Source organism: Palaemon carinicauda, chromosome 35, assembly GCF_036898095.1.
Source record: "Palaemon carinicauda isolate YSFRI2023 chromosome 35, ASM3689809v2, whole genome shotgun sequence".
NCBI classification, from domain to species: domain Eukaryota; kingdom Metazoa; phylum Arthropoda; class Malacostraca; order Decapoda; family Palaemonidae; genus Palaemon; species Palaemon carinicauda.
In genome coordinates this window covers 71,028,946-71,046,679 of record NC_090759.1, presented here as the reverse complement: position 1 = coordinate 71,046,679, position 17,734 = coordinate 71,028,946, and the positions used below count along the sequence as shown (strand labels likewise).

The following is a 17,734-nucleotide window of genomic DNA, read 5'->3' as shown; positions in this document are numbered from 1 at the left end:
ATCTTGGCTGGACCGAGAGTTGGCGTTAATTTGTGCGCGCCGCTCTCTCTCTCTCTCTCTCTCTTCTCTCTCTCTCTCTCTCTCTTCTCCGTCTCTCTTCTCTCTCTCTCTCTCCGGGAAATCTTACATTGGTGGTTCTCTTGATGTAGAAGTTTTGGTGATGCATCTTGTAGCATCTTATGTAGCTTTTCCTATAACTTGTAGCTCGCAATACTAAATTAAAATTGCGGTCTTTTATAATCAACGAGTTTATGATTAACGACTTGTTGCTGAAGGGCTTAGAATACATTGTCTTGGAGGTTATATCGTCGTCTTTATTTTTTATATGTTGCGTTTGAAATGTTACTTTACCTTTTAAAAAGCTAATAATTGAGGGCACATGCTGAATAGCAGAAGACCAAGTCTTCTTCTTCTTCTTCTTCTTCTTCTTCTTCTTCTTCTTCTTCTTCTTCTTATTATTATCATTATTATTATCGTGAAATTTAACATTACACATTACAATTAGTACCGATGCCGAAGTGTTTGAATCCCTACAACGGGCAATCAAAGGTGTCCTATATATATATATATATATATATATATATATATATATATATATATATATATATATATATATATAGATATATATATATGTATATATATGCATATATATATATGTATATATATGTATATATATATATATATATATATATGTATATATATATATATATATGTATATATATATATATATATATATATATATGTATATATATATATAATGTATATATATATATACATATATATATATATATATATATATATGTATATATATATATATATGTATATATATGCATATATACATATATATATTTATAAATATATATATATATATATATATATATATATATATATATTTATATATATATATATTTATATATCTATATCTATATATATATATAATATATATATATATATATATATATATATATATATATATATATATATCTTGTAGCAGTTTAAAAGCTAAAAGGAGTTAGTATAACGTAGCCTCGCATATAGAAGAAAAATGGCAAATTGTAACATCTGAAAAGTTCTGGTTGGTTCGAACGTTTAGTTCTCTCTTACTATTTCTACTGGAGCATTTTCTCGAGGACCTTTTGCTATTCGTTGTTGGTTACGTCTTGTTTGAAAAAATAATTCCTAGTACGTTTTGCTATTTCTCTAAAACATTTTCTCAGAGAAGATTAAGAATTTATTTATATGTATTATATACATATATATATATATATATATATATATATATATATATATATATATATAAATATATATATATATATATATATAAATATATATATATATATATATATATATAAATATATATATATATATATATATATATATATAAATATATATATATATATATATATATATATATATATATATATATATAAATATATATATATATATATATAAATATATATATATATATATATATATATATATATATATATATATATATATATATATATATATATATATATATAATCATAATAACTAGAAGAAAATGCATTTTTATAGAAAAAAAATAAGGAATTTTACAGTAAAAAAAAATTAGAGAACTACAGTTTTATAGAAAAATAATAGTTTTATATATGTTTTTTTTTTGTGTACAATTTATAAACTGAACTTTTCCATAGGTGTACCTTGTAATATATATAAAAAAATTTTCTTAGGTATATTATAAAAATTTGTATTAATATTTTTGTACAACCGTACCTTGCTATTTCTACTTGAGATTTCATTTTTGATTACTTCTTGAAATTTGCACTAATGCATTTTCTTTAGGTATACCTTTCAGTTTATACATAAGCATTATCTCAATTTCTACTTGGGATTTCGTTTTTGATTACTTCTTGAAATTTGCACTAATGCATTTTCTTTAGGCATACCTTTCAGTGTATACATAAGCATTATCTCAATTTTTACTTGGGATTTCGTTTTTGATTACTTCTTGAAATTTGCACTAATGCATTTTCTTTAGGCATACCTTTCAGTTTATACATAAGCATTATCTCAATTTTTACTTGGGATTTCGTTTTTGATTACTTCTTGAAATTTGCACTAATGCATTTTCTTTAGGCATACCTTTCAGTTTATACATAAGCATTATCTCAATTTTTACTTGGGATTTCGTTTTTGATTACTTCTTGAAATTTGCATTAATGAATTTTCTTTAGGCATACCTTTCAGTTTATACATAAGCATTATCTCAATTTTTACTTGGGATTTCGTTTTTGATTACTTCTTGAAATTTGCATTAATGAATTTTCTTTAGGCATACCTTTCAGTTTATACATAAGCATTATCTCAATTTTTACTTGGGATTTCGTTTTTGATTACTTCTTGAAATTTGCATTAATGAATTTTCTTTAGGCATACCTTTCAGTTTATACATAAGCATTATCTCAATTTTTACTTGGGATTTCGTTTTTGATTACTTCTTGAAATTTGCATTAATGAATTTTCTTTAGGCATACCTTTCAGTTTATACATAAGCATTATCTCAAGCATGCCTTGTATCACGTACCGTACTGGTTCCTTTAGATTCACCTCGTAAAGAAATAGCTCGAAAGGCATTTCTGCCGGATCCCGTCCGCCATAAACCTACCCAACAGAAATGCAAATGAGAGATATCGGAAATATACTCGCAAGCATCGGAGGGAGACTTGCCGTAGTAAATGCCCGAACACTCCACTCTATAAATATCCGAGATTCAGTACCGTGAAGGGCCCGTGACGTGGTTTATGATATAATTGCTTGCATGTGGCAGTTCGCCAGCTGTATACGGAAAGGGCTTCCTTCCATCGGGCCCTGGATTAAAGGTGAGCCTTCGCTGCGGGGTAGGAAGAGCGTTTCTCCGAGAATGTGCTCCTGCGAACGATGCTCTCGAAGAGGAGGTTCTTATGATCCTGTGAATGGGTTGGAAAAGGTTTTTGAACATTAATTGATTCATGAGGGTGTTAATGGATTGGAAAAGATTTTTGAACATTAATTCTTCTTTAAGATAATGTCAGTGATGGCCACGAGGAGGATTTTTTCATGATGCTGTGAATTGGTTGGAAAAGGTTTTTGAACATTAATTGATTCATGAGGGTGTTAATGGATTTGAAAAGATTTTTGAAATTTTAATTCTTCAAAAGATAATGTCATTGATGGCCGCGAGGAGGATTTTTTCATGGTGCTGTGAATGGGTTGGAAAAGGTTTTTGAACATTAATTGATTCACGAGGGTGTTAATGGATTTGAAAATATGTTTTAAAATTAATTCTTCTTCAAGATAACGTCAGTAATGCCCGCTAGGAGGATTTTTTCATGATGCTGTGAATGGGTTGGAAAAGGTTTTTGAACAATAATTGATTCATGAGGGTGTTAATGGATTTGAAAAGATTTTTGCACATTAATTCTTTTTTAAGATAATGTCAGTAATGCCCGCGAGGAGGATTTTTTTCATGATGCTGTGAATGGGTTGGAAAAGGTTAATTTTAACATTAATTGATTCATGAGGGTGTTAATGGATTTGAAAAGATTTTTTAAAGTTAATTCTTCTTTAAGATAATGTCAGTGATGCCCGCGAGGTGGATTTTTTCATGATGCTGGGAATTTGTTGGAAAAGGTTTTTGAACATTAATTGATTCATGAGTGTGTTAATGGATTTGAAATTTTTTTTTGAAAATTAAATATTCTTCAAGATGGCAATGAATTTGAATTTTTTTTTTAAATTGAAACGCTGCTAACTTTACCCTTAAGGCTTTCTTTACAATGCTGTGAATGGATTTGAAAATATTTTTGAATATTATTTCATCTTTGAGGAATATTAATGGATTCGAAAAGATTCTTGTAAATTAATTTGAGGATGTCATTGGATTTGAAATTTATTTGATAATTAAGATGATAAAGGTTTTTATCATGGGATTTGAAAATATTTTTGAATATTAAAACGACAAAGGTTTTTATCATTGTATTTTTTTTTTAAACGGAAACAGTAAATGTTTTCATTATTGGATTTGAAGAGATTTATTAGAATTGAAACGATAATGATTTTAATAATTGAATTTGTAGGATTTTATGTTAAAACAAAGTTTTTTATCATTGGATTTGAAAAGATTTTTGAAAATTGAAAAGATAGAGGTTTTGTCATTCAAGTTAATAAGGTTTGAAAGAAAGTGGTTTATAATTTTGAATATATGAGATGTAAAGAAGTTATTAATTTGATTTTTGAGATATTGAATGTAGAGGTTTAAGATTAAAGAATTTAATATAGCGTAGATATAAGATTTAATTGGTTAGTTCATAAACTCAAACGATCTAAAATGAATGTTTTGGTATCATATTAGGTATATTTAATAATAATTATTGTTATTTATTATTATTATTATTATTATTGTTATTATTATTATAATTATTATTAATATTATTCTTATTATTATTAGTATTATCATTATTATTACTTGCTAAGCTACTACCCCAAGTGGAAAAGCAGGATGCTATAAGCCCAAGGGGCTCCAAGGGGGAAATATTCCCAGTGAAGCAAGGAAATAAGGAAAATTAAATATTTCAAGAACAGTAACAATATTGAAATAAACATTTCCTATATAAACAAAACAAAAAAACTTGAAATTCACAAGAGGAAGAGAAATGATAGAATAGTGTGCCCGAGTATACCCTCAAGCAAGAGAACTTTAACCCAAGACGGTAAAAGACCATGGTTCAGAGGCTATGACCCTATACGAATAACCCCTTCATAATAAACTTGTTTTAATTATAAGCTCTAAAGGCTTACTCAAAAAATATTTTTCATTTGATGTTACGACGTTGCATGAAATCTCGCTCACACGCGGATTTGGAATTAATAAGGAATGATTGGAATCTAATTAATGAGAGCAATTCCTCGATTTTATGAGTAGGAATCGGCCTTCATATTTAGAATTTATATTTCACGAATTATTATTATTGTTATTATTATTATTATTATTATTATTATTATTATTATTATTATTATTATTATTATTATTATTATTATTATTATTATGTGCAATTGTCATTCTTTAAAGATTGTTTATTGAATATTTTAGTTTCTAGTTAAGAAGAATAAGGAGGAAGATGTTAGGATACATTTGATGAGAGAGAGAGAGAGAGAGAGAGAGAGAGAGAGAGAGAGAGAGAGAGAGAGAGAGAGAGAGAGAGAGAGAGAGAGAGAGAGCTTATTAGTAATCAAGCTAGTTATTTTGCAGTAAAATTTAAAGAAAATGGTGTTATTTGTTTACGAATAATTTGACATTTCCCCTTCCAGCACTATCATGAGAGAGAGAGAGAGAGAGAGAGAGAGAGAGAGAGAGAGAGAGAGAGAGAGAGAGATAATGATTTTATATATTTTTTATTTAACCTTATGATCCAAAAAGGAGACAGTTCCTTTTTATATTTTATTAAAAAAAAATACGAGTATACAAAGTGAAAGTCCCAAGTGTTAAAATATAAATATCTTTTTTTATAAACAATTAAAAAGACCTCTATAACACACAAGAAAAATACATTCTCAGTCCACCATAGAGAGACGATACCAAATCCTCTTAGTCAAATTGTAATTAACTTATTTTTTTATATGGCGAAGATCTTGTCTTGTTCGTCAGAGCTCAGATGACTGGGAAGCTGGCAAAGTCATCTTGGGAAGGGGAAGACACGAACGAGTGTATATGTACGTGGGATTTAAGCTGTCACTCCAATGTGTTTAGGTGAAAGAGGAATTTATGTAGTGTTGCAAGTTCCTGTTTCATGTTTTCATGTAAATTAGCAAACACTACATATATACACTTTATACTCCATGTATATATATATATATATATATATATATATATATATATATATATATATATATATATGTATGTTATGTGTATGTATATATATATATATGTATATGTGTATATATATATATGTATGTTATGTGTATATATATATATATATATATATATATATGTATGTTATGTGTATGTATATATATATGTATGTGTATATATATGCATATATATATATGTGTTTGTATGTATATATATATATATATATATATATATATATATATATATATATATGTGTGTGTGTATATATATATATATGTATATATATATATATATGTATATATATATAATATATATACGTATATATATATATATATATATATATATATATATATATATATGTGTGTGTGTGTGTGTGTGTGTGTATTTCTTTGAACCTCATGTTTTGCAATGACAGAAATTTAATAATCAATTTGTAATATACCATACGAATACTATGTAAAGTAATCTTCAAAATATCTGCAGTCAATCATGGTATTACGACTTGCCTTATAATTTGCACATTGATCTTGGGATCAAATAACTCAGATACTCCTTAAATATAAATATCCTTAATTCAAATTTATTCTCAGCTTAATTTACTATCAAATAAGAGAAAGTCGTTTACTTTTACAAATATCAATATCAATGTTTTTCATAACATATCTTAAGCATTGATGCCAATTTTCATTAGCAGTTTCAATTAAAGGTTTAAAGGTCTCTCATCAATACCAACGTAGAGTTATGGTGGCTGATGCGGTAACGTTCCTATCTTGTGAACACCAGACTAGGGTTTGAGTCCCGCTCAAACTCGTTTGTTTCTTTGGTTGCTGTAACCTCACCATCCTTGTGTGAGCTAAGGATGAGGCGTTTAGGGGAGCCTATAGGTCTATCTGCTTTGTCATCAGTAGCCATTGCCTGGTCCTCCTTGTTCCTAGCTTGGGTGGAAAGGGGGCTTGGTCGCTGATCATATGTATATATGGTCTGTCTCTAGGGCATTTTTACTGCTTGAAAGGGCAATGTCACTGTCCCTTACCATTCATGAGCAGCTTAGAGACTAACTATATATACATATGATCAGCACCCAAGCCCCTTCTTCACCCAAGCTAGGACCAGGGAGGGCTAGGCAATGGTTGCTGATAACTTAGCAGGTAGATTAAGGCTCCCCTAGATACCCGTATCCTAGCTGCCATGGATGGTGAGGTTGCAGAAACTGCAAGGATCTATCGAGCTTGAGCTGGACTCGAACCCCAGTCTGGCAGATCGCCAGGCAAGGATGTTTCCAATAGGCTTTCACAATTCAGGGTTTAAATGTTGATAGAATTAAATTAAATAAAATTGAAATTGAATCCTCATTCTCTTTTAGTAGAATTCATTCATCATACCATTAAATATCAGTGGAAAGAAATGTGAAAGTTTATATAAATGGCAAAATATTTTAATAATCGATCGTTAGAAGTGTTGAACATTTTAGACTTGATTTCATGGTTATTGAAATCTAAATTCCTTTTTTCTATTTTATATACTTTATTATATGATGCTAATTAAAAAAAAAATTCCTGGAAGGTCTGAGCAAAGCTGAATAGGCACTATGGGAAAAGTGCGAATGCTCACGCTATTTTTAGAATATACAACTCATATAAGAGTTGATTTTAATACCCATCTAATAATATACTAAAACAAAAAATTGTAGAAAACCGTAATTTTGATCCGAAATTCTCCGTAAAAATATACTGTTCGCCGTATTTCATTAAAACACAGGCGACCGTAATTTTTACCCTACTTTATTATCTTTACGGGTTGGTGACCGTAATTTTTACCCTATTTTATTATCTTTACGGGTTGGTGACCGTAATTTTTACCCTACTTTATTATCTTTACGGGTTAGTGACCGTAACAACACTCATGTACGTCAATATATCCGTTTTTAAAACGGTAAATGCCTGGCAACATTTATTCCAGGATTTTTACAGTTTTTTTACGGCATATTTTTAAGTGTAGGAATTAACAATGGTTTTTTTATTCCCTTTTTGATCATCATCATCTCCTTTCTACGCCTATTATTATTATTATTATTATTATTACTATCCAAGCTACAACCCTAGTTGGAAAAGCAAGATGCTATAAGCCCAGGGGCTCCAACAGGGAAAAATAGCCCAGTGAGGAAAGGAAATAAGGAAATAAATAAATGAAGAGAACAAATTAACAATAAATCATTCTAAAAAAAGTAACAACGTCAAAACAGACATGTCATATATAAACTATTAACAACATCAAAAACAAATATGTCATAAATAAACTATAAAAAGACTCATGTCCGCCTGGTCAACAAAAAAGGCCTCAATAGAGGATTCGTTGACTAGATTCATCAAAGGATAGCCAGTTCCTTATGATGGGCAGTGCCTATCTAACTAAGGCAAGTGACCCATCCCAGTCCACACCAGGTCCAGCAAGATGATCCACCAGTAGTAGAAGCCGAATCCCCATTCCCCAGTTTCTTTGGTCGTTGCAACCTCACCATCCTTATGAGCTAAGGAGCGAGGGTTTGGGGACAGCCATTGCCTGGCCCTCCATGGTTCTAGCTTGGGGGGTTTTGGCGCTGATCATAATGATCAGTCTCTAGGTCATTGTCCTGCTTGATTGGGCAATGTCACTGTCCCTTGCCTCTGCCATTCATGAGTGGCCTTTAAACCTTTAAATCACCCTGGTGCCAGTGACCTCACAGAGATTCAAGGGAGGGGGGCCGGGCACACCCCACACCCAAATCTACGTTTTGTATTTTAAAAAGATATATTAAAAAAAATGTAAAAGGATGAGTAGATTTGTCTGTATATTTTGAAAAATTAGTTAATTAGATGGAGATAAGGTAATTGAACCTTATATGTAATGATGTCTTGCAACCGATAATGGTAGGAGGGAATCAGCGATTATTTTTATTCCCTTTTTAAAACGTTTTTGTATCATTTGAAAAAGGATGGATTCAAAGAAGAAAATTAATAAATGGATGCTCTGGGTTTTCTGTAAATTTTGAAAATAGATGGACCATTGGTTACTTAAATAAAATATTTCTTTAAAAAAAAAAAAAAAACTGTTTTAACGAAAATAAAGAAAGTTTGCATTTTTTAATTTTCTTAAAAGTTGTAGAAATTCAGCTGCATAATTAGGTATAGAGAATAAAATCAAAATTATATTAGAACGCATAACAATAAAATCGAATACTTTACTAGAACGAAATTCATGCGTTCAATTACGAATATATTTTTTGTTGAACGCAAAATTGAAAAGGTTATGCACTCCATTGCCGTGGGAGGCATCTGAAAGAGAATATAAATGTTTGTGATAAAATATCTTTTTTGGAACAACTTTAAAGTAAAAAATATTTTTGGTATCTCGGAATCCCTTGATGCTGGATATGAGCTGCTCTTTAGCTTGGCCCCCTTTTAGATGCTTTTGGGAAATCGGGCCTACACTGGCTTTAGTTCTTTGTTTAGATGCTTTTACCTCTGTTTGTAGATGCTTTTCTTTTTAGATGATTTTACTTGGTTTTTAGATGCTTTTACCTCTTATTTTACAGATGCTTTTACCTCTTGTTTTAAGGATACTTTTACCTCTTCGTAGGTGCATTTTACCTGTGTTTAGACACTTACCTCTTATTAGATGCTTTTACTTTTTTTTTTTATTTTTTTTTTTTTGAGGATTTTACGGCTTTTTTAGATGTTCTCTTATTTAAGATGCTTTTACTTCTTTTTTAGAAGCTTTTACCTCTTTAAGATGCTTTTACCTTTCTTTTTAGAGGATTTTACGATTTTTTAGATGCTGTCTCTTTTTTTTTAGATGCCTTTACCTCTTGTTTTAAGATGATTTTACCATTTTTTATATTTTTTTATGCTGTTACCTCTTTTTTATCCTGTTACCTCTTTTTTAAAGATGTTTTTACCTCTTTTTAAGATGTTTTTACCTCTTTTTAAGATGTTTTACCTCTTTTTTTTTAAAGATGTTTTTACCTCTTTTTTAGGATATTTTTACCTTTTTTTTTTTTTTTTTTTTTTTTTTTTTTTTTTTTTTTTTTTTTTTTTTTTTTTTTTTTTTAGAGGATTTTACTTCTTTAGATATTTTTACAAATCGGCCGATAGCGAGAGCATTCAAAGAGCCATTATGCAGATAGAGCAGCCCACATATGGCTGTGTGTATTGGGGTGCTGAATTCAACACATCATTTTATTGGAGAGAGAGAGAGAGAGAGAGAGAGAGAGAGAGAGAGAGAGAGAGAGAGAGAGAGAGAGAGAGAGCTTATTGTTAATCAATCCAGGTATTTTGAGTTAAAATTTAAAGAAAAACCTGTAATTTGGTAATGAATTATTTGAAATTTCATTTTTTAGTGCTAGTATACTATTAGGAGAGAGAGAGAGAGAGAGAGAGAGAGAGAGAGAGAGAGAGAGAGAGAGAGAGAGAGAGAGAGAGAGAGAGAGTGTGTTTATGTACAGCCCCTGAAATTAAACCTGGATATTCATAGAGCCTAATTTCAAGACAACAGAATGAAAATAAAAGGAGTAACTTCTCTCAACCTTTTGAAATCCATTCCATAAATTGACATCTGTTCTCAGACACGTAGCGACTTATTCTGTTCTTTCACTGCCTTGTTTTCCAAGAGCTTGGGCAAGACACGGACATAGGCCTTCTCCTCCTACCTGTCTCTGTATAGAAATACTAAGTTAATTTGTAACATCAAGTCAGATTTACCGTAGTAGGGTGGTTAATGCCGCCAGTGCTCCTCACGCTTTGCACTGTAGGCATTATTGAAAGGTTTTTACAGTGTACAGATGGACACACGAATTCTTGGTACACCTCGCTCAGGAGAAGTGCACACCTCTGCCATCTCTGCATACAGTGTCTGTTTCGTTACTCAAAGCGAAGTAAGCGTGTGACATTGTGTATTTCCTCAGAGCGAGTTGTGCCAGAAATCCTTGTGTCCAACTGTACCTTCGGCTCTTAGCATCACTTGGTTTATATCCTTCTACTTAACCAATCCCGCTTGATTTCTCTCATCTTGCTGTCCAACTCCTTAACTTTTACTAAATATTTAGTGTGGTTGTTGCCTATTAGTAACGTCTCTTCCTGGTGATCGCCAGAGTGGGGTTCGAATCCCGCTCAAACTCGTTAGTTCCTTTAGTGTCTGCAACCTCACCATTTTTGTGAGTTAGGGAAGGGCGGGTTTGCAGGAGCCTATATGTCTACCTGCTGAGTTATCAGCAGCCATTGCCTGGCCCTCCTTAGTCATATCTTGGGTGGAGATGGGCTTGGGAGCTAATCATATATATATATATATATATATATATATATATATATATATATATATATATATATATATATATATTATATATTATATATACATTATATACATATGTATATATATATATATATATATATATATATATATATATATATATATATATATATATATATATAGTCAGTCTCTATGACATTGTCCTGCTTGCTAGGTCAACGTCACTGTCCCTTGCTTCTGTCATTCATGAGCGACCTTTAAACCTTTAAAATAGTGTAACTGCAAGGTTTTCCCAGCATGCCATTAGGCTCCGAATGGCCTCACAGGCCCTAACGCCTGGTTTAATAGCCCATATTCATAAATTCAGTCTCATAAATTAGATGAAAATGACCACAGTTCGTATGATACCTGCCATTTTGAAGCCAGACTCGAACAGAACGCGTTTATGTCACGATGAATTCCTATCCATCACGATATCGAGATCGTAAATTTACTATTTCTGGCAATTCATGTTTCGTTTATTTCGATGCCATAGATTTACTGATGTTTGTATTGTTCGTCGGTTTGATTTACCACGATATCATAAGCCATTTGTTTTCTGTGGTTAGTATACATAATCTATTTATGCAGAAGAACCACAGGGAAAATGAAAATATGAAATATACGCTTAAGTCCTGACTAGTTTCGTGATACTTCTTCAGAGTCCTCTGAAGAAGTATCACGAAACTAGTCAGGACTTAAGCGTATATTTCGTATTTTAATTTTCCCTGTGGTTCTTCTGCATCTGAGCATCACGTTTTCCTGTGATTTTTACGCATAATCTATTTATATCTCAAAAGCATATTGAGAGTTAAATGACAGGACAGGATTTGAAACTAAATTATAAGAGATATTACTCGAGTGCCATATGTGGATGAGATCATGGTGAGGGGTAGATGGAGATGGTTTGGGCATGCTCTTCGAGCTCCCCAAGAGAGATTAGTTTACCAAACGTTCAGCTAGGCTCCACAAGGCACTAGTAGAGTTGGAAGGCCCAGGCCTACATAGCTGAAGACTATAAAGCGTGAAGCGGTAGATGATGAATGGAGAAGTATTGATTTAAAAGCTCAAGATAGAGATGACGGGGGAAATCTAACCGAGGCCCTTTGCGTCAATAGGCGTCGAAGGAGTTGATGATAATTCATTTCTATGTATGTATTCACATTTTACTACTTTAAACAGACCCTTGAAATAGCAGTCGTTCTCATGTTTTTTTTTTTTTTTTTTTTTGAAGCCAGTTGTTCTATAGTTATAAATTTTCCGAATTTTCCACGCACGTTTTTATCTGTTTTGTCAGTTCGTGGAAGTTTGACTTATGAGTGCGCTTACATTTTGAAGGGTTTTTATTTTGGCGAGCTATTTTGGGACGATCACACACAGAGACATAACTCAAAATATCACCTGATGACGACTTTCAACGTGTACATAGCGAAGTGTTTTGAAGTTGATAGATTTTTAGGTCTGCGTTGTTAGGTGATGTTTATATTTACTGTTTTGTTTATCTTCATCATTATTTAATCCGATGCCTATTGACGCAAAGACAATACTATTATTGGAACTATTATTGTTGCTTATAATTATTATTATGATTATAAATTTTATTATTATTATTATTATTATTATTATTCTCATCATTATTATTGTTGTAATCTTTATTAATTTTGTTCGTGTTGTCATCATTATTTCTAACAATAGGTTACTCCTAATACTAAAAATATAATTATTATTATTATTGTTGTTGTTGTTATTGTCATGCTTCATAAAAGTAAGTTATTCGTAATAAGTTATTATTATTATTATTATTATTGTTGTTGTCATTATTTATAACAGGTATTATTATTATTATTGTTGTTGTTGTCATTATTTATAACAGGTTACTGGTAATACTAAAACATTATTTATTGTTATTATTATTATTATAATTATTATTATTATTATTATTATTATTATTATTATCGGAATACATAACGTATGTCACACGAGTATTACCTGAAAGTGATATTGACAGACAACTCGCACATAATGGATTCCTCCCTTCGGATAATGTTTGCTTTAGGTCTTCAAGGATTCCATCTCAATCCTTCACTTGGAATAATAGCATTAAATGGCTGGCTCTCTCTCTCTCTCTCTCTCTCTCTCTCTCTCTCTCTCTCTCTCTCTCTCTCTCTCTCTCTCTCTCTCTCTCTATCCCAGAGGTTAATTCCTGTTTCATATCTATAAGATAATTTTGTCTTATACTCTATGCGCACTCTTGGTTCTAAATATCTTAAGAGTTCAGTTCTGGGTAAAATCTGAACAAATTTCCCTAAAACTTTAGTTTTGTTAAAGCCTGTGACAATAAGTTAAGTACCTGGTGATCAGTCGACTGGTGTGTGTCGCTGCCAGAAAGGCAGGGAAAGAAATCAGATGATCAAAATCACTAAATTGTAAACTCGAAAACATTTACCATTATAATCTTTAAATGTGTTTTTTTTTCTTCTAAGTAAAAGGAGCGCTAAAATAACCTGTTTCTATCAGAATATTACTCAAACAAATAAATATTAATGATTGAGGTAGATATTCAAAGATGAAAACTGATTTCATCATTACTTTTATATATCGGTTTCCTTTAATCTTGTATTTTACCATTAGATGTAAATTTTTCTTTATTTTGAAGAGTAGTTTCATATCAATATTTTTTTTATTTCTTAATAAACAAATCATATTTTATATTATTCTTTATTTTGAAGAATAGTTTCATATCAATATTCTTTTTATTTCTTAATAAACAAATCATATTTTATATTATTCTTTATTTTGAAGAATAGTTTCATATCAATATTCTTTTTATTTCTTAATAAACAAATCATATTTTATATTATTCTTTATTTTGAAGAATAGTTTCATATCAATATTCTTTTTATTTCTTAATAAACAAATCATATTTTATATTATTCTTTATTTTGAAGAATAGTTTCATATCAATATTCTTTTTATTTCTTAATAAACAAATCATATTTTATATTATTCTTTATTTTGAAGAATAGTTTCATATCAATATTCTTTTTATTTCTTAATAAACAAATCATATTTTATATTATTCTTTATTTTGAAGAATAGTTTCATATCAATATTCTTTTTATTTCTTAATAAACAAATCATATTTTATATTATTCTTTATTTTGAAGAATAGTTTCATATCAATATTCTTTTTATTTCTTAATAAACAAATCATATTTTATATTATTCTTTATTTTGAAGAATAGTTTCATATCAATATTCTTTTTATTTCTTAATAAACAAATCATATTTTATATTATTCTTTATTTTGAAGAATAGTTTCATATCAATATTCTTTTTATTTCTTAATAAACAAATCATATTTTATATTATTCTTTATTTTGAAGAATAGTTTCATATCAATATTCTTTTTATTTCTTAATAAACAAATCATATTTTATATTATTCTTTATTTTGAAGAATAGTTTCATATCAATATTCTTTTTATTTCTTAATAAACAAATCATATTTTATATTATTCTTTATTTTGAAGAATAGTTTCATATCAATATTCTTTTTATTTCTTAATAAACAAATCATATTTTATATTATTCTTTATTTTGAAGAATAGTTTCATATCAATATTCTTTTTATTTCTTAATAAACAAATCATATTTTATATTATTCTTTATTTTGAAGAATAGTTTCATATCAATATTCTTTTTATTTCTTAATAAACAAATCATATTTTATATTATTCTTTATTTTGAAGAATAGTTTCATATCAATATTCTTTTTATTTCTTAATAAACAAATCATATTTTATATTATTCTTTATTTTGAAGAATAGTTTCATATCAATATTCTTTTTATTTCTTAATAAACAAATCATATTTTATATTATTCTTTATTTTGAAGAATAGTTTCATATCAATATTCTTTTTATTTCTTAATAAACAAATCATATTTTATATTATTCTTTATTTTGAAGAATAGTTTCATATCAATATTCTTTTTATTTCTTAATAAACAAATCATATTTTATATTATTCTTTATTTTGAAGAATAGTTTCATATCAATATTCTTTTTATTTCTTAATAAACAAATCATATTTTATATTATTCTTTATTTTGAAGAATAGTTTCATATCAATATTCTTTTTATTTCTTAATAAACAAATCATATTTTATATTATTCTTTATTTTGAAGAATAGTTTCATATCAATATTCTTTTTATTTCTTAATAAACAAATCATATTTTATATTATTCTTTATTTTGAAGAATAGTTTCATATCAATATTCTTTTTATTTCTTAATAAACAAATCATATTTTATATTATTCTTTATTTTGAAGAATAGTTTCATATCAATATTCTTTTTATTTCTTAATAAACAAATCATATTTTATATTATTCTTTATTTTGAAGAATAGTTTCATATCAATATTCTTTTTATTTCTTAATAAACAAATCATATTTTATATTATTCTTTATTTTGAAGAATAGTTTCATATCAATATTCTTTTTATTTCTTAATAAACAAATCATATTTTATATTATTCTTTATTTTGAAGAATAGTTTCATATCAATATTCTTTTTATTTCTTAATAAACAAATCATATTTTATATTATTCTTTATTTTGAAGAATAGTTTCATATCAATATTCTTTTTATTTCTTAATAAACAAATCATATTTTATATTATTCTTTATTTTGAAGAATAGTTTCATATCAATATTCTTTTTATTTCTTAATAAACAAATCATATTTTATATTATTCTTTATTTTGAAGAATAGTTTCATATCAATATTCTTTTTATTTCTTAATAAACAAATCATATTTTATATTATTCTTTATTTTGAAGAATAGTTTCATATCAATATTCTTTTTATTTCTTAATAAACAAATCATATTTTATATTATTCTTTATTTTGAAGAATAGTTTCATATCAATATTCTTTTTATTTCTTAATAAACAAATCATATTTTATATTATTCTTTATTTTGAAGAATAGTTTCATATCAATATTCTTTTTATTTCTTAATAAACAAATCATATTTTATATTATTCTTTATTTTGAAGAATAGTTTCATATCAATATTCTTTTTATTTCTTAATAAACAAATCATATTTTATATTATTCTTTATTTTGAAGAATAGTTTCATATCAATATTCTTTTTATTTCTTAATAAACAAATCATATTTTATATTATTCTTTATTTTGAAGAATAGTTTCATATCAATATTCTTTTTATTTCTTAATAAACAAATCATATTTTATATTATTCTTTATTTTGAAGAATAGTTTCATATCAATATTCTTTTTATTTCTTAATAAACAAATCATATTTTATATTATTCTTTATTTTGAAGAATAGTTTCATATCAATATTCTTTTTATTTCTTAATAAACAAATCATATTTTATATTATTCTTTATTTTGAAGAATAGTTTCATATCAATATTCTTTTTATTTCTTAATAAACAAATCATATTTTATATTATTCTTTATTTTGAAGAATAGTTTCATATCAATATTCTTTTTATTTCTTAATAAACAAATCATATTTTATATTATTCTTTATTTTGAAGAATAGTTTCATATCAATATTCTTTTTATTTCTTAATAAACAAATCATATTTTATATTATTCTTTATTTTGAAGAATAGTTTCATATCAATATTCTTTTTATTTCTTAATAAACAAATCATATTTTATATTATTCTTTATTTTGAAGAATAGTTTCATATCAATATTCTTTTTATTTCTTAATAAACAAATCATATTTTATATTATTCTTTATTTTGAAGAATAGTTTCATATCAATATTCTTTTTATTTCTTAATAAACAAATCATATTTTATATTATTCTTTATTTTGAAGAATAGTTTCATATCAATATTCTTTTTATTTCTTAATAAACAAATCATATTTTATATTATTCTTTATTTTGAAGAATAGTTTCATATCAATATTCTTTTTATTTCTTAATAAACAAATCATATTTTATATTATTCTTTATTTTGAAGAATAGTTTCATATCAATATTCTTTTTATTTCTTAATAAACAAATCATATTTTATATTATTCTTTATTTTGAAGAATAGTTTCATATCAATATTCTTTTTATTTCTTAATAAACAAATCATATTTTATATTATTCTTTATTTTGAAGAATAGTTTCATATCAATATTCTTTTTATTTCTTAATAAACAAATCATATTTTATATTATTCTTTATTTTGAAGAATAGTTTCATATCAATATTCTTTTTATTTCTTAATAAACAAATCATATTTTATATTATTCTTTATTTTGAAGAATAGTTTCATATCAATATTCTTTTTATTTCTTAATAAACAAATCATATTTTATATTATTCTTTATTTTGAAGAATAGTTTCATATCAATATTCTTTTTATTTCTTAATAAACAAATCATATTTTATATTATTCTTTATTTTGAAGAATAGTTTCATATCAATATTCTTTTTATTTCTTAATAAACAAATCATATTTTATATTATTCTTTATTTTGAAGAATAGTTTCATATCAATATTC

General features: G+C 27.1%; 1 protein-coding gene across 1 annotated transcript in view; it reads right to left on the bottom strand.

The window, feature by feature from the left end:
• Window positions 1–8,387, bottom strand: part of LOC137627352 (prominin-1-like) — a 72,326-nt gene extending 63,939 nt beyond the window's left edge. The window contains exons 1-2 of the mRNA XM_068358437.1: window positions 8,308–8,387; window positions 2,760–2,948 (exon numbers count right to left, since the gene is read on the bottom strand). Coding sequence (XP_068214538.1) covers window positions 2,760–2,948; window positions 8,308–8,387 — 269 coding nt within the window. The remainder of the gene's footprint in view (window positions 1–2,759; window positions 2,949–8,307) is intronic.
• Between the last annotated feature and the right edge of the window lie 9,347 nt (window positions 8,388–17,734).